At 55.7% G+C, this 21,272-nt stretch overlaps 2 protein-coding genes across 2 annotated transcripts in view; both read right to left on the bottom strand.

Moving 5' to 3' along the window:
* Window positions 1–7,456, bottom strand: part of LOC144729815 (1-phosphatidylinositol 4,5-bisphosphate phosphodiesterase beta-4-like) — an 84,020-nt gene extending 76,564 nt beyond the window's left edge. The window contains exons 1-2 of the mRNA XM_078610325.1: window positions 7,017–7,456; window positions 6,087–6,239 (exon numbers count right to left, since the gene is read on the bottom strand). The gene's annotated coding sequence lies outside the window, so the exon portion shown is untranslated. The remainder of the gene's footprint in view (window positions 1–6,086; window positions 6,240–7,016) is intronic.
* A 726-nt stretch (window positions 7,457–8,182) lies between these two features.
* TTC8 (tetratricopeptide repeat domain 8) lies at window positions 8,183–19,090 on the bottom strand. Its single transcript, XM_078610324.1, has 14 exons — window positions 18,881–19,090; window positions 18,141–18,261; window positions 17,788–17,860; window positions 17,502–17,661; window positions 16,518–16,607; window positions 16,370–16,414; window positions 16,157–16,242; window positions 15,768–15,855; window positions 14,744–14,854; window positions 13,186–13,325; window positions 12,721–12,895; window positions 11,022–11,144; window positions 10,822–10,905; window positions 8,183–10,149 (listed from the first exon to the last, which is right to left on the bottom strand). Exons 1-14 carry the CDS (start codon window positions 18,980–18,982, stop codon window positions 10,033–10,035), a joined length of 1,515 nt encoding a protein of 504 aa, XP_078466450.1. The 5' UTR covers window positions 18,983–19,090; the 3' UTR covers window positions 8,183–10,032.
* Between the last annotated feature and the right edge of the window lie 2,182 nt (window positions 19,091–21,272).

Here is a 21,272-nt window from a genome sequence, read left to right as displayed (position 1 = left end):
TGCGCAGCTCCACGCCGAAACCCGCGCGTGGCAATGCCTGGGCCGTGGATGTTTCTGCAGTGAACCTGGAGAACCCGGTTCGCTCACTGGACTTTAATTGTGTGGATCCCCGCCCACCCCCAACCCCGCCCCCCCCGCTGCCCGATCACCCGGGCTGCCCTCTCTCGTGTTCAACATTGGACATCCGGGGATAATCCGCCCCCTCCCCCCTCCCCTCGAGAGTGCTCACCCACTCCAACCCCCGCCCGCATCGCCCCCGGGGGCTCGTAGCATTGCGCTCGTGATTTACATGACGTGCAAATTCGGCATTTATAGAATTTCACCGTCCACTGAGCAGAGAGCGACAAAGCGGCTAAAAATAGACGCGACTCCGGGGATGGAAATCAATTATTCTCGCCTTAAAAGAGGGACGCGCTCGCACCGCAGGTGCGCGTTGTTTAACGCGCCCTGTGGGGATGGCACGGCCGCAGGGCTCCGTGTGGGACGCAGGCTGCGTGACACGCGCTGGGTAGAGGTGGCACACCGGGAATCAATAACCCTGGGCACTTCTGGGCGTCCTGGTCCACATATCCTGGGAGACAGCCCCCCCCGCCCCCTCCCAAAGCAAATGGCACGAAGCGAGATGGGCCATCATCAGGGGCCATCATCAGGGGCCATCTTCAGGGGCCATCGTCAGGGACCATCGTCAGGGGTCATCATCAGGGGTCGTCATCAGGGGCCATCATCAGGGGCCATCGTCAGGGGTCGTCGTCAGGGGCCATCACCAGGGGTCATCATCAGGGGCCATCACCGGGGGTCATCATTAGGGGTCATCATCAGGGGTCATCACCAGGGGCCATCATCAGGGGTCATCATGAGGGGTCATCATGAGGGGTCATCATCAGGGGTCATCATCAGGGGCCATCATCAGGGGCCACCGTCAGGGGCCATCGTCTGGGGTCATCACCAGGGGTCATCATCAGGGGTCATCACCAGGGGCCATCATCAGGGGTCATCGTTAGGAGTCATCATCAAGGGTCATCAGTGCCTACAAGAGGCCATTGGGGGCCACGAGGAGCCGACAGGAGCCGTCCAGGCAGGGCCTTCGTTCCGAGCGAGTGTCGCTTCACGCACTCGTGGCGCAGGGGTCACGCACAGAGGTTGTGTTTGCGGTGCGGCACATCCTGCTCGTAAGCTGCTGTTGATGTCCAGCAGCAGCGCCATAAAGCCGTGCATGACACGCACAAGTATTGTGTGCGCTCGCTAACAGCACTTGCCCTGGCAGTCAGTTAAAGGAAAGATGGGGGGTGGGGGTCTTTGTATTTGCCCGCGTGTGCGTCCATGTGTGCGTCCGTGTGCGCATCCGTGTGCTTTCCCGTGCCCGCGAAGTGCAGCGTGGACGGCTCCGTTTACCGCTCCCACGTCCAGCTCACGTGGCGGCGAATCAACAAAACGCGGCGTGACCCCCACCACCCACCCACCCCCCACACCTGTGCGCAGGTGTGTTTACCTGGAGCGCGTTACCGGAGCCGCTCAGCTCGGCCCGTCCAGGCCTCCCGAGAGGGGTTCGGCCCCGTGAGCGGGATGACGGTGACCGCGCGGCCAGGCCGCCATCACCGTCGACACCATCGTAACGGGACGCCGCTCCGCATAATTCCTGGAAACGCGAGGTCGCTCTGCAGCTCCAGCCCCGCGCCATGGCCACGTACAGTGCCCAAGGCCACAGCACAGGCCTCATCATCAACATCATCGGCGGCATCACATTTAAAATCACAAATATCATCATCATCAGCTGCTGCTGCCCCTGTGCTCCCCACGAGGGGCGAGGGGGAATTCCCGGGATACGGCGATGACTGCTCTCAGCTTCCCACATTTGTTTCATGCGCCACGCAGAAGGGCCGTTGCCCGAAACGTCGCCTATTATATTTGTTGCCACATCTTCGAGGCCACGGTGTTATTGGCTAATGTGTTGAGTTGCGCGTACAGATCACCAGAAAACTGCCGCTGTCTGTTAGGCGTCTCACTGCCAATCAGCGCCGCACCTGCCACAGGCAATAAACGATGCGGGGGATTTGACCCCATAGCAACCGCGCGGCTTCGTGAGTGACTCTCACAGCCTCCCCGTTAGTGACACAACCGGCCCTACCGGTGCCCGACACAGTCTCAACCAGTGACTGACACTCCTCCGTGAAGTGTTGTCTCCGCTCGTGGCACGCGCAGCCCTCGCGACATCTCTAGTGGCTCTGCGAGCTCCGCGGTGACCCCGCGGTGACCCCGCGATCACGAGAGCGCGTGATCGAACCGGGTCAGCCGCCTCGCTCGGATCTTTCCCCCTGAGAGGGAGCTTCCTCTGCCTTCTGATCCTTTCCAATGAACGAGGCCCTGAGGGCGCGGTGAGGCGCTTGCGGGATGAACAACCACGGTGGGGGGCCTCTCTCGGCCCACCGTCTTGTCGACCCCGCCTGCCGCAGCCACGGGCAGAGCCCTCGGCCACACACGGCAGCGGCAGCTCCGTGGGGACGCAAGGGCCCGCGGAGAGGGCCGCGGGGGAGTCTCCCCGTCCTCCCGGGGACGCGGCCCACGCCCAGTGGCGCGTGGAGAGGGGCAGATAAAGCGGCGCTTTAATCGCCCCGCGCAACCTGTCCGACACGACCACCGCGACAGGCGATAGCTGCAGTGTGGCAACAGCAGCAGCGGCGCTGTGGATGCGTGTTTTATTTAGACGCGATTGCTCAGCACAGGCCCAAAGACGTCAAGCGGTCAGCAGCAAACAGCGCCGTCAACGTTGTTATGGATGACGGTTCACGCGTTTCTTGGATTGAGCGAGGTTATTATCGTTCTGGGAGCTTGGGGAAAGAGATGATGACGAGATGAGGGAATTCGAAAGTGGAGCAGTGCGAGGGAAGAAGCAGACAGAGAAGTGAGATGACCTACAGTGTGAATAGTGGGTGAGTGTGTTGTTGTCACCTGCAGTGTGGTGAGTAGGTAAGTGTGTTGTTGTGACCTGCAGTGTGGTGAGTGGGTGAGTGTGTTGTTGTGACCTGCAGTGTGGTGAGTGGGTGAGTGTGTTGGTGTGACCTACAGTGTGATGAGTGGGTGAGTGTGTTGGTGTGACCTACAGTGTGATGAGTGGGTGAGTGTGTTGTTGTCACCTGCAGTGTGATGAGTGGGTGAGTGTGTTGTTGTCACCTGCAGTGTGGTGAGTGGGTGAGTGTGTTGGTGTGACCTGCAGTGTGGTGAGTGGGTGAGTGTGTTGTTGTCACCTGCAGTGTGGTGAGTGGGTGAGTGTGTTGTTGTCACCTGCAGTGTGATGAGTGGGTGAGTGTGTTGTTGTCACCTGCAGTGTGGTGAGTGGGTGAGTGTGTTGGTGTGACCTGCAGTGTGGTGAGTAGGTAAGTGTGTTGTTGTGACCTGCAGTGTGGTGAGTGGGTGAGTGTGTTGTTGTGACCTGCAGTGTGGTGAGTGGGTGAGTGTGTTGTTGTGACCTGCAGTGTGGTGAGTGGGTGAGTGTGTTGTTGTCACCTGCAGTGTGGTGAGTGGGTGAGTGTGTTGGTGTGACCTGCAGTGTGGTGAGTAGGTAAGTGTGTTGTTGTCACCTGCAGTGTGGTGAGTGGGTGAGTGTGTTGTTGTGACCTGCAGTGTGGTGAGTGGGTGAGTGTGTTGGTGTGACCTGCAGTGTGGTGAGTGGGTGAGTGTGTTGTTGTCACCTGCAGTGTGGTGAGTGGGTGAGTGTGTTGGTGTGACCTGCAGTGTGGTGAGTGGGTGAGTGTGTTGTTGTCACCTGCAGTGTGGTGAGTGGGTGAGTGTGTTGTTGTGACCTGCAGTGTGGTGAGTGGGTGAGTGTGTTGGTGTGACCTGCAGTGTGGTGAGTGGGTGAGTGTGTTGGTGTGGCCTGCAGTGTGGTGAGTGGGTGAGTGTGTTGTTGTGACCTGCAGTGTGGTGAGTGGGTGAGTGTGTTGGTGTGACCTGCAGTGTGGTGAGTGGGTGAGTGTGTTGGTGTGACCTGCAGTGTGGTGAGTGGGTGAGTGTGTTGGTGTGACCTGCAGTGTGGTGAGTGGGTGAGTGTGTTGGTGTGACCTGCAGTGTGGTGAGTGGGTGAGTGTGTTGGTGTGACCTGCAGTGTGGTGAGTAGGTAAGTGTGTTGTTGTGACCTGCAGTGTGGTGAGTGGTTGAGTGTGTTGGTGTGACCTGCAGTGTGATGAGTGGGTGAGTGTGTTGTTGTCACCTGCGGTGTGGTGAGTGGGTGAGTGAGTTTTTGTGACCTGCAGTGTGGTGAGTGGGTGAGTGTGTTGGTGTGACCTGCAGTGTGGTGAGTGGGTGAGTGTGTTGTTGTCACCTGCGGTGTGGTGAGTGGGTGAGTGTGTTGGTGTGACCTGCAATGTGGTGAGTGGGTGAGTGTGTTGGTGTGACCTGCAGTGTGGTGAGTGGGTGAGTGTGTTGGTGTGACCTGCAGTGTGGTGAGTGGGTGAGTGTGTTGGTGTGACCTGCAGTGTGGTGAGTGGGTGAGTGTGTTGTTGAGACCTGCAGTGTGGTGAGTGGGTGAGTGTGTTGTTGTGACCTGCAGTGTGGTGAGTGGGTGAGTGTGTTGTTGTGACCTGCAGCGAGTGGCTGTGTGTGTTGGTGTGACCTGCAGTGTGGTGAGTGGGTGAGTGTGTTGGTGTGACCTGCGGTGTGGTGAGTGGGTGAGTGTGTTGGTGTGACCTGCAGTGTGGTGAGTGAGTGAGTTGGTGTGACCTGCAGTGTGGTGAGTGGCTGTGTGTGTTGGTGTGACCTGCAGTGAGTGGGTACAGCAACTATGGTAATAGTAGCAGCGATAGAAGGGTGATAATAAGTCGACTGACCGCCGGTGAGCAAGCGAGTGATTGGAGGATCATCCATCACCACGATCGTTGCTTCCATCCCAATTGCATCGAGTGCAGAGAGGTAGGAGCTTGGTGCCTCCATCCCATACAAGGCACTGCCGTGTAATGTGAGCGTGGCATCGGTGGCTCACGCGTTCCCCGAATTGAGTAAATATTCTACCAGAGAGTGGCTTGTAGAACGAGACGATGGGAAGCAATTAGCGTGACGTGGGGGGGCAGTGGGCCTGTCGGGCGACATTGGCCAGGCTGGCTTGAAGTGCGGGGCGCTCTGGGGTAGGGAGGGGCATCCACTCTCACCACCATCATCATCATCGTCGTCGTCGTCATCAACAGCCGGTGATGGACACAGACTCGTGCGCGATGCGGCTGCTGCTGCTGCTTCACTACCGGCGAAGCGGCCCCACCTGAGATGCCGCCCCGGGGCTGCGTCCGCAAATGACAGCGCTCGTGACGCGGGTGGCGCCCACTCGGGGCTTGTTTCGCGGAGATGCGAGAGACGAGGATGGAGATGACGAGGATGGAGATGATGAGGATGGAGATGCCGATGGTCGTGGCCATGTATAGAAGATAGATACATTGGGGGGAGCGGGGTGGGGGGGCACAGGGAGCAAGTCCACTGTCCACCTCCCTTGAATGTACAGGTGCCACAAGTGCAAGACGGAATCTGGCTTCGCATCGGTCGGGTCCACACACACAAAACGCCCTCGAGGCGCCCCTTGCAAACGAGATGTTCCACCTCTTGGGACGTGCGGGTGAGTGAATGTGATGACACAGACCATTCCACCGCCCCGTGCATGTGCCACGTGTGTGCATGTGCCACGTGTGTGCATGTGCCACGTGTGTGCATGTGCCACGTGTGTGCATGTGCCACGTGTGTGCATGTGCCACGTGTGTGCATGTGCCACGTGTGTGCATGTGCCACGTGTGTGCATGTGCCACGTGTGTGCATGTGCCACGTGTGTGCATGTGCCACGTGTGTGCATGTGCCACGTGTGTGCATGTGCCACGTGTGTGCATGTGCCACGTGGACACACACAACACCACCGCACCCCGAGCGGCATGTTCACGCTGCTGGGACAAGTGTTGTTAGCGAGCACCTATTAATGCCGGAAAGGCACACATAGACGCACATGTACACATACACATCCTTCATGCACATTCACTTGTACACGTACGTGTGCATATTTCATACACACTCGTACATTCACATGTACACACAAACAAATATCCCCCGTATCGCCTTACCAGACTGTAGGGGCAAGTCCTGTTGGCGAGCACCTATGAAGACCGGCACGGCACACGAGGGGGTGGGTGGCCAGCACCACACCCGTCCGCCTTTGTCTTCCCAGTGACGATGTTTACACACGGCGCCAGGTCCTCATTTGAGGTTGAGTCGACCTAGGGAGGGGGGGTGGGCCAGGACCGGTTCAGATAATCGTCACCGGTGTTGGCCGTGAGCAGAAATTCGAACTCGGGTCGCCGTGTTCGTAGCGCAGCGTGCTCACCGCTGCACCACCGCTCCCCACATGTACACACACTCACGTGTACACACACACTAACATGTACACACGTGTACACACACACTAACATGTACACACGTGCACACACTCACGTGTACACACACATTAACATGTACACACGTGCACACACTCACGTGTACACACACATTAACATGTACACACGTGTACACACACACACACACGTGTACACACAATCTCATGTACACACACTCACGTGTACACACACATTAACATGTACACACACACACACACGTGCACACACTCACGTGTACACACACATTAACATGTACACTCGTGCACACACAATCTCATGTACACACACTCACGTGCACACACTCGTGTACACATTGCGAAGTACACACATTCAACAGTCTCAGCACATAGACGTACACACACACACGTCAATGTACACGCGTGCACACCGCTCACGTGAACACACGCACGTGACAGTGTGGATCGTGAGTGACCGTGACGTCACTCACTGACCACTGTGTCACTCTCACCGTGACGTCACTCACCACGGTGTCACTCTCACCGTGACGTCACTCACTGACCACTGTGTCACTCTCGCCGTGACGTCACTCACTGACCACTGTGTCACTCACTGACCACTGTGTCACTCTCACCGTGACGTCACTCTCACCGCGGTCCCTACCTGTGCCGTCTGTGCGCCGCCGTCACCGCCCGAACCACACGGCGACCTCACGGGGGGAGGTGGTGGAGGGCGACGACGAGAGACGAGGTGCCAGGAGGTGTCAGGAGGTGGTGGTGGAGGAGGTGGAGGGGGGCGACGAGAGACGAGGTGCCAGGTGGTCGAGGACGAGGTGGATGAAGCCGAGCAAGGGGCCCCGACCCACGCAGGTGTCACCTGCCTGGCGCCGCAGCCGCCGCCGGTGCGATTCAAGTGCAGCGCGAAAAGGCGCCGGGCGCGGTCCTGATGCTGAAGAGACTCCGCCTCCTCCTGGCGGTGGAGCCGCCTCCTGCTGGTGGAGCCGCCTTCTCTTGGCGATGGAGCCTCCTGGTGGAGCCTCCTCCTGGTGGAGCAGCCTTCGAGTGGAGCTGCCTCCTGGTGGAGCCTCCTCCTGGTGGAGCCGCCTCCTGGTGGAGCCGCCTCCTAGTGGAGCAGCCTCCTGTTGGTGGAACCTCCTCCTGGTAGAGCCTCCTCCTGGTGGAGCCGCAGGCTGGAGCCTCCTCCTGTTGGTGGAGCTGCCTCCTAGTGGAACAGCCTCCTGATAGAGCCTCCTCCTGTTGGTGGAACCGCCTCCTAGTGGAGCAGTCTCCGGGTGGAGCCGCCTCCTGGTGGAGCACAGCCTCCTGGTGGAGCCCAGCCTCCTGGTGGAGCCTCATGCACTCGTCCAATGCCCCGAGTAGGAGCGTCCAGGCGACGAGCGCGTGTCTAGCTGCCCTCCTCCTGACTCGAGTGACGGACTCCTCGTGAGGTTCTCGGGTTCTCGTCACCACGAGGAGTCGCCGCACCGGGGGGTGAAATCATCCTCGGCGTGCTCTCGTGCCGAGTGGTAATTAGTGGTGGATGGTGGCGGCTCTCGCCGAGCATGGAGCCGGGGTTAACCCAGCCGACTGGGTGCCAGGCGATGGCAGTGTGGATGCTCGCGGAGAGCCCAATACACGGGGGGGGGGGGGGGCGTCTAATATTGGCTGCGGGGGTTGGGAGGCACGATTCGTATCGCGATTTGAAAAACTCCATGCCCGTTCCCTTTTTGCCGGCGGGTGCAGCGCCTCTAGTGGCTTCCCAAGGGTTTACGCGAAACCCAATCGCGAGACGCACGTCGAGAAAAATCGACGATTACGCGCACGACTCGCCGTGGTTGTGTCGATCGATGATCGAATCTCAGCGGGTTTATTTGAAACGGTACCGATCACACCATGTGCATCCTACACCATTGACCTCCAATGACCTTGGCGATCCACTGCTGCATGGAGGTTCCCCAACGCTGCTGGTCACGTGGGAAAGCGCAGTGCCAAGCACTGCACTATGAACGCTGCGGACCCGAATTCGATTCCCGACCACGGCTAAAATCGGTCGCGATATCTGCACCAGTTGCTGGGCCTCCAGTTTCACCAAGCCGCACTGACCGGAGTGGTGAAGTATGGTCAAACAAGTCCCACGACTGACATGGCGTGGGAAGCCCTTCATCCAGCAGTGGATTTAGAGAGGGGTGAATATTTACTTATTCGCCATGTATGTTAGTTAAACTCCTTTCGCACCGTACGTAGCCAACGGTGCTAAATCAGAGGGGCGGGTTCCAGCGTGCACCGCCAACTGCTGTAAACACGACCCCACTGCTCCGTGCTGGGATTCAACGCCTGTGCAGCAGCAGCCGGAGGTCACAGCTGGGGCCCAGCACCTGGTAATTACGAGGCTGCCACACTCATCATCACCATCAGCTCCTCCAGGCCCCCGAACGCCATGCCGTGACAAGCAGACCATGGGACGGCGTGAACATATTCAATTCACGCTTAATTGATGCAGGGCTAATTGGTTGTGCTGATGAGTCACCCCGCGCCACCGGCGGCTTCGTGACCGTCCAGGCCAGAATGAAATAAGCGAGTGTTGTTGTTGCCGTCCCGCGTTTGTGGCTCAGTTGTGGCACCGTTTTGGTCCCTTGCCACACCGCAGCACCAACAGATCATTTGCATGTAATTAGCATCCTTGAAAACGATTTGCTTACACTCGCAGTTCCGTGCACATATCGCGAACCTTAAGGATCCATCACGAGTCGATTCATAGCTTTCACCCTCACCGGGTGAGCAGGAAGTCACCCACGATGGTGAGCGACCCAGTCCCTTGGCAACATGCACTCGGGAAGCAAGCTGCGCCTGACCTGTGGCTCCCACGTGACTCAACATCAACACGAGTCCCTGCACGCGTTTGTCTGTCCACACGCGAGTGGTAATCGCCCTAAACCCATGTCCATCTTTTTTGCTGGTTAATTGTACAATTAAATTATTTTGAAAAGTCATTTGTCAGAGAAAAGTTGTTACGGGAAATGTATTTACCACCGATCCATGTTTCTGCACCGTTTTCAATTCTGTAATGCAGTTGTTTTTGCTCTGATTTCTATTTGCTTCATTGTTATACTTGTTAAGTAATTGCATTTGTCATTTTAGTGACCCAGGTGACGCTTGCAAATGAGGCTCATCCTGGTCTCGAGTTCTCACCTGGTTCAACAAAATAAACATAAAACTTGCAGAGGCCCCGGGGCCAGAGATCAGCTTCGGGACAAAACTGGGCTGCTGCTGCCACCTAATGGACCCTCCACGTCACTGCGCAGGACCCCAAAATTCACTCACAACGCCTCCAACGAATCCACCAACTCGGTCATCACGGAGTTGGTCAAGCATACCAATAAAGGACCACAGAGCTTGACAATTGCTGGCTCCGGTTCCCTTCCCAGGCTTGTCCGTGGTTTCTCACGTGCCTCCGCGCAAACTCTGCGCGCGTTACAAGAGCGACGGCGAAAACGCTACTCTAAAGTACGATCACCGTCACTACCGCGACGCTCGCGTTACAACGAGAATCACAACAGTTCTACGTGGACGCTCGCGCGGAAGCTCCGGGGCAGCTCTACGCGCTGCTGCTGCTGCTGCCGTTGCTGCTGCTGCCGCTCCCATCGCTGCCGTGGCCGCGGCGAGTGGGGCGGGGAGGGCGCTCACAGCATGGCGAAGTGCTGCTTCAGCTGCTGTATGAGCTGGTGCGAGTCCACGTGCTGCGGGAACGCGCTGAGCGCCCGCTGGGCTGACAGGTAGCTGCTCTGCAGGTCGCCCAGCTGTCGCGCAAACACACCGCGGGCACGGCGAGACACATCCGCAACATTTTGATTTATGAAATATTTCACCTAGATAATCGCGAGAGATGGAAGGGGGGGGGGGGTCCCGGTGTATGAACTGACACGTACAGAGCGAACGTGTAACGATTCCACGTATATATACACACACACGTACATGAAATCAGTTTCCATTTCTACAGTGTACCCCGCACACGCGAGAACGATTCGACGGTGCACACCCCCGGGTTCATGCAGAATGCACTCTGTAACAGCGGCAGATGTTGTGCGAGTTTTAATTAGAAATGTAAATGAGTTGAGACTGGCAGCAGGTTTCAGTGTCTGCTCACAGCATAAACACCGCGCCACTGCACACCAGCAGCACGCTCCGCTTCCCTTGCTGCTTATTACCTCGCACTGCTGCACTCTGGAATTCCCTCCCATCGTCCCTTTTTCTCAAGCTCTCATAATAACCTTGCTCAGATGAAGAGACACGTAAACTCTTCATGTTATAACGCTAATGTTCTTATCACGGCGCTGTGTGACGTTGACCGCTTGGCATTTTGGGACCTCCGAGCCTGTGCTCAGGTGACCGTTAGAATCGAAACAAACAGCAGCGGGGGAGGATGTCGCGGGGCGGATGTGGGGGAGTGTGGGTGACGTGGGAAGCGAGACCTGGTTAGAGAGGCTGGCGTAGTTGAAGTGCGGCTCGTACATGTGTGGAGCCAGCGACGAGGCCGTCTGGAACAGCGCCTTCGCCTGCGCGCAACACGGCGAGAGCGCGCTCGGCTCACAACCGCCCCGCTCAGCCCGCCGCCCGCTCTGCGCACAGGTCGTGCCGGGGGTCGGGGCGCAATCTGCCCACCCTCGCTCACCTGGTCCAGATGTCCCCTGCGGTGCTCCAATACCCCCAGGTTGTTGTAGGCCTCTGCGTGGTCGTTGTTATTCGCCAAGGCCAGCTTGAAGCACTGGAAAGCCAGCGTCACATCCCCTATTCCCTGCACAAAAAGACAAAGGTCCCCCGTATAGCCTAAACAGACGTTTGGGGCAAGTGCTGTTAGCGAGCACATATGAAGGCTTGCATGGCACACGAGGGGGTGGGTGGCCAGCACCACGCCCGGCCGCCTTTGACCTCTACAGTGGCAATGTTTACACACCGCACCAGTGACTCATTTGAGGCGGAGTCGACCTATGGGAGGCCCAGGACCGGTTCAGATAATCGTCACCAAAGTTGGCCGTGAGCGGGAATCGAACTCGGGTCGCCAGGTTCATAGCGAAGCGCGTTAACCAGTACACCGGCACACACACAGCATCAAATCCCAAATGCCGAGCACAATACACGACACGCATGGCACACACTCGTACCAACGCATACATCATGTACATACCCAACAACACAATTTGGCGGTGTGCACGAGGTATTATATAACAGCTAACAGCTTGAATATAATTCAGAGTTGGATTGTAAACAAGATTCCATTTCAATTAACACCCTGAATCCAGTCTGATCTTCCTCAAACTTACTATGACCAGACGTTTACTATTAATCGTTTTGCGCGTGCAAACTTTCATTACAGGAAATCTATTGTTTTACGTTTGTACAACGTTTTCGATGTCTTCTGTAAGGCGGTTGTTTTTACACCGATTTCTATTCGCACTTTTTTTAAGGATGTATGTATGTATGTTGAACTTCTTTCGCACCGTACGTAGCCAACCGTGCTAATCGGAGCTTTGCTCTGTCATTTTAGTAACCCAGGTAACTCTTGCGAATACCAAATCTCTACTGGCATCTCGCAACTTCTCAGCTGGTTACAAATGCAGTGACATCGCGGGGTGTCAACATGCAGTGCCGGCCCTAGAGAGGCACGGCATGCGGTGTAACAACATCGCGGATACCACAAGGGTGTGGGTGTAGTACCGGCCCTAGAGGGGCCCGGTAAGCGCTGATTGATAGCGCTGATTGATAGCGCTGGATGGCACCACGCTTGGCGTGCAGTACCAGCCCGACAGTACAGGGTGTGGGAGTGCCGGCCGTAGGAATGAGGTTACTAAAGGCCATGGCACTCTGGTTGACCAGTTACGTCTACAAAGGGGCCCCAAGGGGGGCTAGGGGGGTAACGTGGTTGGGATCCAGATCCTTCCCGAGAATTCTGGAAGGTGGTCGTGGCCAAGGGCGGAGCCAGCCACGCCGCACAGAATATTCGCCGGGTCCCAAGAGGGACCGGAGTTGTCGTTGTTCATCCTGAAGAAACCTTCGTCAACGTTCTCCGTTCTCCGAGTCTCCAACACGTGGACCTGGACCCGAGCTGTGGTCCCGGTCCGTAGTAGCAATTACGTTGTAATTAGTGTAGCTAGCCTGGTGGTCACCACCATAGGTTGTTATTCTGTTAAGGGGAAAGTTACCCCGTGTGTTGGAGTTGAATAAATGTGTTGCCTCCAAGTCTACGACTCAGTTGAACTCACTACACAAAGAACATCAACCTAAACCTGCTTTGCTGGCGCAGTGCACAGTGGACGTATCGTGCGTCGCGCGCGGCTCGCTCCCGAGTGCCCGCCGCCGGGTTCGCCACTCACCACGGCGACGTGGCCCAGGTTGTACCACACCTCGGCCCCTTCCTCGGGGTCCTGCGCCAGAGCCAGCGCTCGCTCGAAGCTGCCCAGCGCCATGTCGTACTGCTGGGCGTAGAAGCAGCACAGCCCCAGGTTGTTGAACAGCTGCATGTTGTACACGCCCATCTGCAGCAGGCGCCTGCAACCAGTGGGCACGCGCGACCGGGGGGCGCACGCGCCGCCAGCAGTGAGCCCCGGCGGGTCGCCGTACAGTGCGAGCACAGCGGCCGCCGCCCGGCGGAGGCCACGAGCCGACCTCCAGCTACCTCCGCTGGTCTGCGAGTGGATTCCACGAGGTTCCGGCGGGCCAGATTCCCGGGTCCTACACCGCTGCGGCCTGCCGATGCGCCACCTTCCCCGTCACCGTGGTTCTCCCGAATCCCGTTGTTTCTCCGCGGTGCTGTGAGGCAGCGGCGGAGCAACACTCACCGGTAGAAGCGCAGCGCGATCTCGGGCTGGTCCGAGTAGAAGTGGCTGCTGCCCATGCAGGCGATGGCCTCCACGTGCGTGTTGTCCTGCTTGAGCACTTCCTTGTAGCTCTCCGTGGCGAGTGTCAGGTTGTTCATGCCCTGCACGAATGACACGTGGACGGAGTGTGCGTCGTGGTTATGGTTATCAGCGTGAATTATTATTGTTATTGTTATCATCACTATTTTGTTGTACTTTTTTTTTACACAGTTACTAAGGACAGGCCCAAAAACATCAAGTGGCCTGCAACAAATAGCACTGTCGAAGTTGTAATAGACGAGCGTTAGCACGCTTTTGAAATAGAGCAAGGTAATAAATTGGGAAAATATACAATTGGGAAGGAATTTGAAGTGCAGCAGTGCGAGGGAATAATCAGAAAAATAACTGTTGTGACCTGCAGTGTTGTCTGTGGGTGAGTGGGTGAGTAGGTGAGTGTGTTGTTGTGACATGCAGTGTTGTCTGTGGGTGAGTGGGTGAGTAGGTGAGTGTGTTGTTGTGACATGCAGTGTTGTCTGTGGGTGAGTGGGTGAGTAGGTGAGTGTGTTGTTGTGACCTGCAGTGTTGTCTGTGGGTGAGTAGGTGAGTGTGTTGTTGTGACATGCAGTGTTGTCTGTGGGTGAGTGTGTGAGTGTGTTGTTGTGACCTGCAGTGTTGTCTGTGGGTGAGTGGGTGAGTAGGTGAGTGTGTTGTTGTGACATGCAGTGTTGTCTGTGGGTGAGTGGGTGAGTAGGTGAGTGTGTTGTTATGACATGCAGTGTTGTCTGTGGGTGAGTGGGTGAGTAGGTGAGTGTATTGTTGTGACATGCAGTGTTGTCTGTGGGTGAGTGGGTGAGTAGGTGAGTGTGTTGTTGTGACATGCAGTGTTGTCTGTGGGTGAGTGGGTGAGTAGGTGAGTGTGTTGTTGTGACCTGCAGTGTTGTCTGTGGGTGAGTGGGTGAGTAGGTGAGTGTGTTGTTGTGACATGCAGTGTTGTCTGTGGGTGAGTGTGTGAGTGTGTTGTTGTGACCTGCAGTGGTGTCTGTGGGTGAGTGGGTGAGTAGGTGAGTGTGTTGTTGTGACATGCAGTGTTGTCTGTGGGTAAGTGGGTGAGTAGGTGAGTGTGTTGTTGTCACCTGCAGTGTTGTCTGTGGGTGAGTAGGTGAGTGTGTTGTTGTGACCTGCAGTGTACTAGTTGAAGACAGTGTAGATGAGACAAAACAGTCAGTGTCTGGTAGACCGAGTCCTCGACAGAGTTGCAGGAATCAATGAGGAACCGATCACGGGAACAGCAACCATGCTAATAGCAATATACAGTATGAGTGATAAAAAGATGACTGACTGCCGGTATGCAAATGAGTGAGTAGGTGAGTTAAAGGGTGTGTGAGCGAGTGAGTGGAGTGAATCAGCGAGTGCTGGACCATCAATCACCCTGACTGCTGCTTTACTCTGAATTGCATCAGGTGCAGCGAGGTAGGAAGTGGGTGCAGTGCGAGCGAGGACCTCGTGGCAGAGGTGAGTGTTGTATTGCTCTTATACAAACCTCGTGAATGCGTGCGATACCGGTGAGTAGAGTCACTTCCCCAGGGAAACGCTCCAGGCCCTGGCGGAACACCTCCAGTGCCGCAAGGGGCTGATCCAGCCGCACACACACCTGCAGAGACAAAGAGCCCCCCGTATAGCGTTTAACAGACTGTTTAGGCAATGCTGATGTTTACACATCGCACCAGCTACTCATTTAAGGCTGCGTCGACCTAGGGGAAGCCCGGGACTGGCGCAAATATTCGCCAATTATTGGTTGCAACCGAGATTCGAACTCGGGTCGCCAGGTTTGTAGCACAACACGGTAACTACTGCGCCACCACTACAGCTCTGAGCCAGTGGTGGAAATTCTACATTACTATGACGGGGGTGAGTCTATCCATAGGACAACCACTGTTGAACTTCTTTACAAAGCAATACTCATTTTATCGTGCCCAGAGAGATTATGGACCATCAACCGTCAAAGAGGAATTCAACTTACAACGTTCCCATTGCGAGTCGTTCGCTCACACACACCCTGCACTCACACACACACCACACTCACACACACACCACACACCGCCCTCACACACACACACCGCACTCACACACACCACACACACACCACCCACACACAGCCCTCACACACACACCACACTCACACACACACCACACTCACACACACACCACACACACACCGCCCTCACACACACACCACACTCACACCCCACTCACACCGTACACACACACACCACACCCAAACCACACTCACACCGCACACTCACACCACACACACACACCACACTTACACACACCGCACTCATAAAGCACTCACGCACACACCGCACACACAGACAGCACTCACATAGACTGCACTCACACATACACTGAACTCACACACACACACCACACTCACAATGCAGTCACACATACTGCACTCACACCTCACTCACACACACTGCATACTGACAGCTGGACCCCATGTAACTGACACAAATACCTCACACCTAACAGTATGCTGGGTAAATTCTGCGAGTCAGACTTGCCTTGCTCAGGAAGAGGAACGTGTCGACACAGTCGTGCTGCTTCATGGCCGACTTGAACTGCTTCTCTGCCTCTCGGTACAGCCCCAACCTGGGGCCCACACAACAACAGCCGCTGTTCACCACTAAGTGGCGGTGAAGGCACCACGGCGCTTGTGCCATGCTTGCACACTTTCAGGCAAAGTGACGTTTCGAAGGCCCGCTGGCAGGCCACAAACAGACCCAGGTGCTATAGGTTGACTGAGATGGACCGCACGCACCCACACACACCCACGCACACAAGAGGCCAGGTTCACGCTCGCACAGCGCGCACCTGTGCACACAACCCTCGCCGCTGCGCACGGAACCTAACCCCACCCTGTGCTGCACCGCCGCTCGAACCGAGCGCTGACCTGTAGTAGCACTTCCCAAGCTGCACCTTCCACCACCAGTCTTGGAAGCGCGCGTGCTCAGTGGCCAGCGAGGCCAGCTCCAGAGCCTGGTCGCACGGCACGACACGCGGACGGCGTTACTCCCGACACCGCGCCGCCGTGCGCATTCACAGAAACAACTCAAGCGCGTACAGCACACACACTGAGGGCTGCGTGCACGGTGAAATCACTTACGTTTTTTACATCATTTTCATGGTGAAGGATGTACTCAAATAATGGCTGCAAATGACACAGAGAGGAACGAACCACAGCTCAGCGTGTCCTCTTCACAAACATCACCCTGGATCAGACCGATGGCCCCGGTGTACGACTCGGGTCTCACCTTGGCCACGGATGGCTGCTGCGCGTATTTTGCAAAGTTGAGCCGGGACAGGTGGATGAAGGGTCCATCTGGGTTCGACAGCATGGAGGCCTGTGGAGTAAGGCCTCACTGGAGTCATCATCGACCAAGGCTTGGGCAGCCAAGGGCATATTCAGTCAGGCAGACGCCAACGTCACCCAAAATGAAGAAGGCCTTAAATGTCCGCCTATTATCTATAAATATAAGTAATAATGTATTGCCCCCTGTCAATGTACTGATGGAGGAAGCCCTCCACACGCTGGGGGATTGTCTGAACATACTTCACCACGCTGGCCAGTGCGGATTGGTGAAGGGGGAGGGGGTCAAGGACCAGTTGCAATGTCACTCGCCACTGACATTCGCCGTGGCTGGACATCCAACTCAGATTGCTGGGTTTTCTGTCATCGGGCAGTGTTCATGGCAAGTGCGATGAGTGTGTGTTTTAACTGTGCTTGTACTCCACTGCTAAAGCAGTTCCCACAGTGTTAGTTTAGACCAGGAGTCAGCAACCTTTCAAAGAAGAAGAGCCTTTGTTTTTATCTTTGACCAAAATAGTTCGAGAGCCGCATCAAACGCAGAGCTACCGGTACACAAACGTAGCAGATATAGAGCAGATGACAAACATATTCTGACTTAAATACCCAAAATAGGTGAAGGAATAAACTGTCTATTTATTTCCCCCCCCCCTGAGTAATTTTTAAACATTACAGTTTAACAACATTTTGTTGTCACCAAGACATTCTATAGTGACCTATTCCCTGTCATATTAAATAAATTATTTTACGTTAAATCATGTTTAAGATTCACGTTTTAATAAAAAAGAACATCTCGCAAAGGGGCAGCCAAAGAGCAGCATCCGGCTCGGGAACCGCCGGTTGCCAACCCCGCGACTGAAGGCGAGCTCCCCGCGCGTAAGCGAGTGAGTTGCGTGCGTCACCGTGGCGGTGTTACTAGCGCCGGCCCTACCGTGCCGAGGCGGACATGTCGGCCTGAGGCACTGGTGACGGGCCGCGCCGTGCGGGCCGTACGGGGTGTGCGGATGGCCTGCTCCATGGTCCCCGGGCGGCCAGACTGTGTCCCAGGTCGCATGAACCCAGTTAGGGGCCGTCCCGTGGCCGTCATGGGCCTGCATGCCCCGAGATCACATCCAATACGGACGAGCAATGGTGAACAAAAAGATCTAGGAAACACAAGTTCAAATCTGTGAGGTGGGCAAATGCGGCCAGAGGGTGGTGAGAGCAGGTGACGTCACCTGACGGCCTGGCTTGGGCCCATGGCGCCGGACCCCTGGCTGGTCGCTGGAGCACGGAGTGATGTCCCAGGACCTGGAATCGACACATTTCGCGAAACCCAGTCACTCCAAATCCACAGGGGGCCCAAAATAAGTCACTCATCATCTATTGGGGACGTAAAAAGTACTCATTGACCAGTCACTGTTCATCATCCACTGGGTCAATCAGCATTGACAGGCAACCCAAGATTTTTGTCACTCAACATTCAGTCACTCATCATCCACTGGGGACCCATAGGATCCACTCGCTCGGACACCGTCCACTCATCCTCGGATCTGCTGCCACGTCCACGGTTCTCCGTGTCGGCGCTCACGCGAGACCGTGGCGATGGCGTTGTCGTCCAGGAGCATCTCGGCGAAGCCCTCCTCGTCCACGTCCACCTCGTCCACGTAGAGCTGCTCCGTGAGGGCCCGCATCTTCAGGGTCCACGCCACCTGCCATCGCCACGCACAAACCCCGTGACGGACACGGACGACGCCGGCTCCTAAGGGGTCTGTGTGCTCGCCAGTAAGCTGGTCCATGTCCTGGCAATGGTCCGTAAGATGTTTGGAGTCCATGGTCCCTGGCCCCATGAGGTGTCTATGTTTAACAGTTCCTGGGGCCAGTCATCAATTGCATAACACTTTTAATCAATGTTAATTATGGGAGATGATTACTTGATGTGGTTTATGCACCTGGCTTACTGATCCTCAAGGAGTCGTGGTAATAATACTAACATCATAAAGGCTGCTATCGGGGAGAGCTACACGGATTCTCGAGACGAGTTGTCAAGAGGGTACTGCAGTGAGACGTTTGGCTTCTTGTCGGAGGAAACGGAAGAAACCCCCAGCACGCAGCGGGGAAGGCGGAGATAACTCAACAACTGCGCACAGAGAGATGAGCGAAACCCAAGGCCGTGTGCTCCCATCAAACACTCGGCAGCCGCTCCTGCGAGAGACGACAGGGCTCACAAATGGCCTGCTGCGTCGCTCCCGAGGTGTCACCCGGTCCGGGCCCAAGATCGGCCACGCGCGTCTCGGCATCCCCCTCTCGGCCGTCAGGGCCTCGACTTACCTGATCCAGGGGATTCTTGCGGAGCAATTGACCGCAGATCTCGGCGCAGTCGCGATGTCTCCTCCGCCTGAGGCGGCTCCAGGCCAAGAAGGAGGGATCCATGTCCGAGCGTGGGGCCACGGAGGGCTCGGCGAGGCCAGAGAGGCCTCGGTGCCAAGGCAACGGAGGACGCGACGGCTTCGCGCGTCGCCGGTGGGCCCCACAGCGCCCTCTGGTGGCCACGCCCCCCCACGGAGTCCTGCTCCAGCCCTAATCCCTGGGATTGCATTTTATTTAATGCGTCGGCTGCGATTATCGCGACCGATATTATCCATAATAGAGGTTGGGGTGGTTGTGTCATTAAGCGCGCCACCACCCAGGCAATTAGTGAGATTTGTCACGTACACAAAACGTGCACATTAGTTACTCCTTGACTTAAAGCTTTCGTGACTGCAGGGATTCATATTATTGGGTCTTACGGGTAAAATCACGTAGATAGGTTTTCTTTGAACATATCAACGTGACTTTACCGAAAGACACTATAATAATTAGTTACTCGTTCAGCAACACCAACGTTTTTGAGACGATTTTCGTGTCCTAAGGTCGTTAATGTAAATACGTTATGTGCATCATGGATGTTCACTAACTGTGACAATAATAAAGATCCGCTGCTTCGCTCCGCCCCCCGACTCCCTGAACTTGATTGGCTCACATTGACGATGTAACATTTAATTCCTCTATTTAAGGCCGAAACAGAAGGATTTATCCACAATTCTGTCTGTCGCCTGAGGCTGGTTTTGTAATCACCGGCAAAACGTCGTACTCGAATTGTAAATATCGTGGGTTTACTCTCCCACACACCAGTGTGCTGAAATTATAGCAGACAAATACTCTAAACGCATGTTGATTCTAAATGTGGAGGAAAAACCCGGAGGACCCGGAGAAAAACCCACGCGACCACGGGGAGAGAGAGACACGCAAACTCCAAAGATGCAGCAGGCGTTAGGATCGGGATTGAACCCACGACCTCCTGCATACCAGGCAAGGTAGTTAACATCTCGCCACCACGGCGCCGTGGTGGACGGGATGTCGGGGTGGATTAGGGGGGCAAGCGCCCAACCCCTCCTTCCACCAGGGATCTGAGATTCTATTTTCGAGGGTGTAAGCCTCCAATAAGCTCGATGGGATCACTGGGGGGTCCCTCACCTCGGTGTCACCAGGAAATCCCCACCTCCCACCTCCCCCACTGTAGGCCAAACCCGCACCACGCATGTCATCATTCAGACACGGCGTCTATGGAAACTCCACTTTCAACACAATATCGTACCGGTATCAGATCTGGGTACAAATCAATTCCTGCTGCCACCTGAACAGACGTCAATTCCTGGACTGGGCCGGGCCAAACCGTGCACAAGTGTCGACCTGAGCGGGGCACAACTCGTTGTTGTTGTTTTTGTATTGAAACTGCCACCTGAACAATGTTGTGCTCCACCCCCACTCGTTGCGTCACGTGGCTTCATTTCTGGTCGCAGTGCATTTCTCGTGTCGTATACCGCTGCTGTGACACTGAACAGGTCACCACCACCATCAGAGTAGAACCACGACTCAACAGCAGTCTTCCCGAGTCCACCCACCTCGCTCCGCCTCCAACAGCAGACAGCGGTCATCCCCACCCACTAGCGTTTTGGTAGCAACTTACCAATTGATTTGCTTTTCAGACTTTTTAAGTTTTTGACAATCTTACCGGTGCTGTTTTGCACCATTTGTTGTATGTGGTGCATTCCACTCGCCGCGTTCTTTGTGCTGGTTGTATCACCCAGATGATGAACACGACCTTACCATTCGGATCTTGCAATAGTGGTTTCTTAATTCTATTCTTTGCTGTAACCAGGTTTCTGTGTAACAATGTCCCCAATGAAAATGGCTATGCATTGCCCGAGGTTTCCCTGTGCCAAAAATAAAGTCTCCCCCCATCAGCACCCATCGGCTCGAGTTCCCCATCTGTAGGCGACTCGCCCCACCAGCGCCCCCTTTCCACCTACCAGGCTGCTGACCCTTGGGCAGGCAACACAGCCAGCAGCATCTCAAGATTGCCAGGTCTACAAAGTACTGTAACGCGAAGGGACACGCAGGGTAACCCCTGTGCACATAACCACAGCCCTTGCAGCCGCTACACGTGGCGCTACATTGTTCTGCTCAAAGGAGCAATGAGGTGACGGTCACCTCCCGTTTACAGCTCAATTTAAAATTCCTCATTCCCATGTGAGAAAAGTCTCTCCATTGGATAAACACCGTTGGCTTTCTCCCCAGTGTTGCTTATTTTATCCCAGAGGGATGTTGGGCCGACTCAACCCCAAAATCAGAATTTGAACTAACCTTCAGATTGTGAGCCACTCGCTCCAGCGCCGAGAAA

Source organism: Lampetra planeri, chromosome 33, assembly GCF_965212315.1.
Source record: "Lampetra planeri chromosome 33, kcLamPlan1.2.h2, whole genome shotgun sequence".
Lineage (NCBI taxonomy): Eukaryota > Metazoa > Chordata > Hyperoartia > Petromyzontiformes > Petromyzontidae > Lampetra > Lampetra planeri.
The sequence above is the reverse complement of the archived record's forward strand: the minus strand, read 5'-3'. Positions and strand labels throughout refer to the sequence as shown.

Bases quoted from the DNA above. Each gene is read 5' to 3' on its own strand.
- TTC8 (XM_078610324.1), bottom strand. From the start codon at position 18,982: ATGGATCCCTCCTTCTTGGCCTGGAGCCGCCTCAGGCGGAGGAGACAT. The intron at 17,662-17,787 runs GTGACGTCACCT...CGGGGCATGCAG, and splicing joins GGCCCAAGCCAGGCCGTCAG to GCCCATGACGGCCACGGGAC. The intron at 13,326-14,743 runs GTTTGTATAAGA...TCATTCGTGCAG, and splicing joins GTATCGCACGCATTCACGAG to GGCATGAACAACCTGACACT.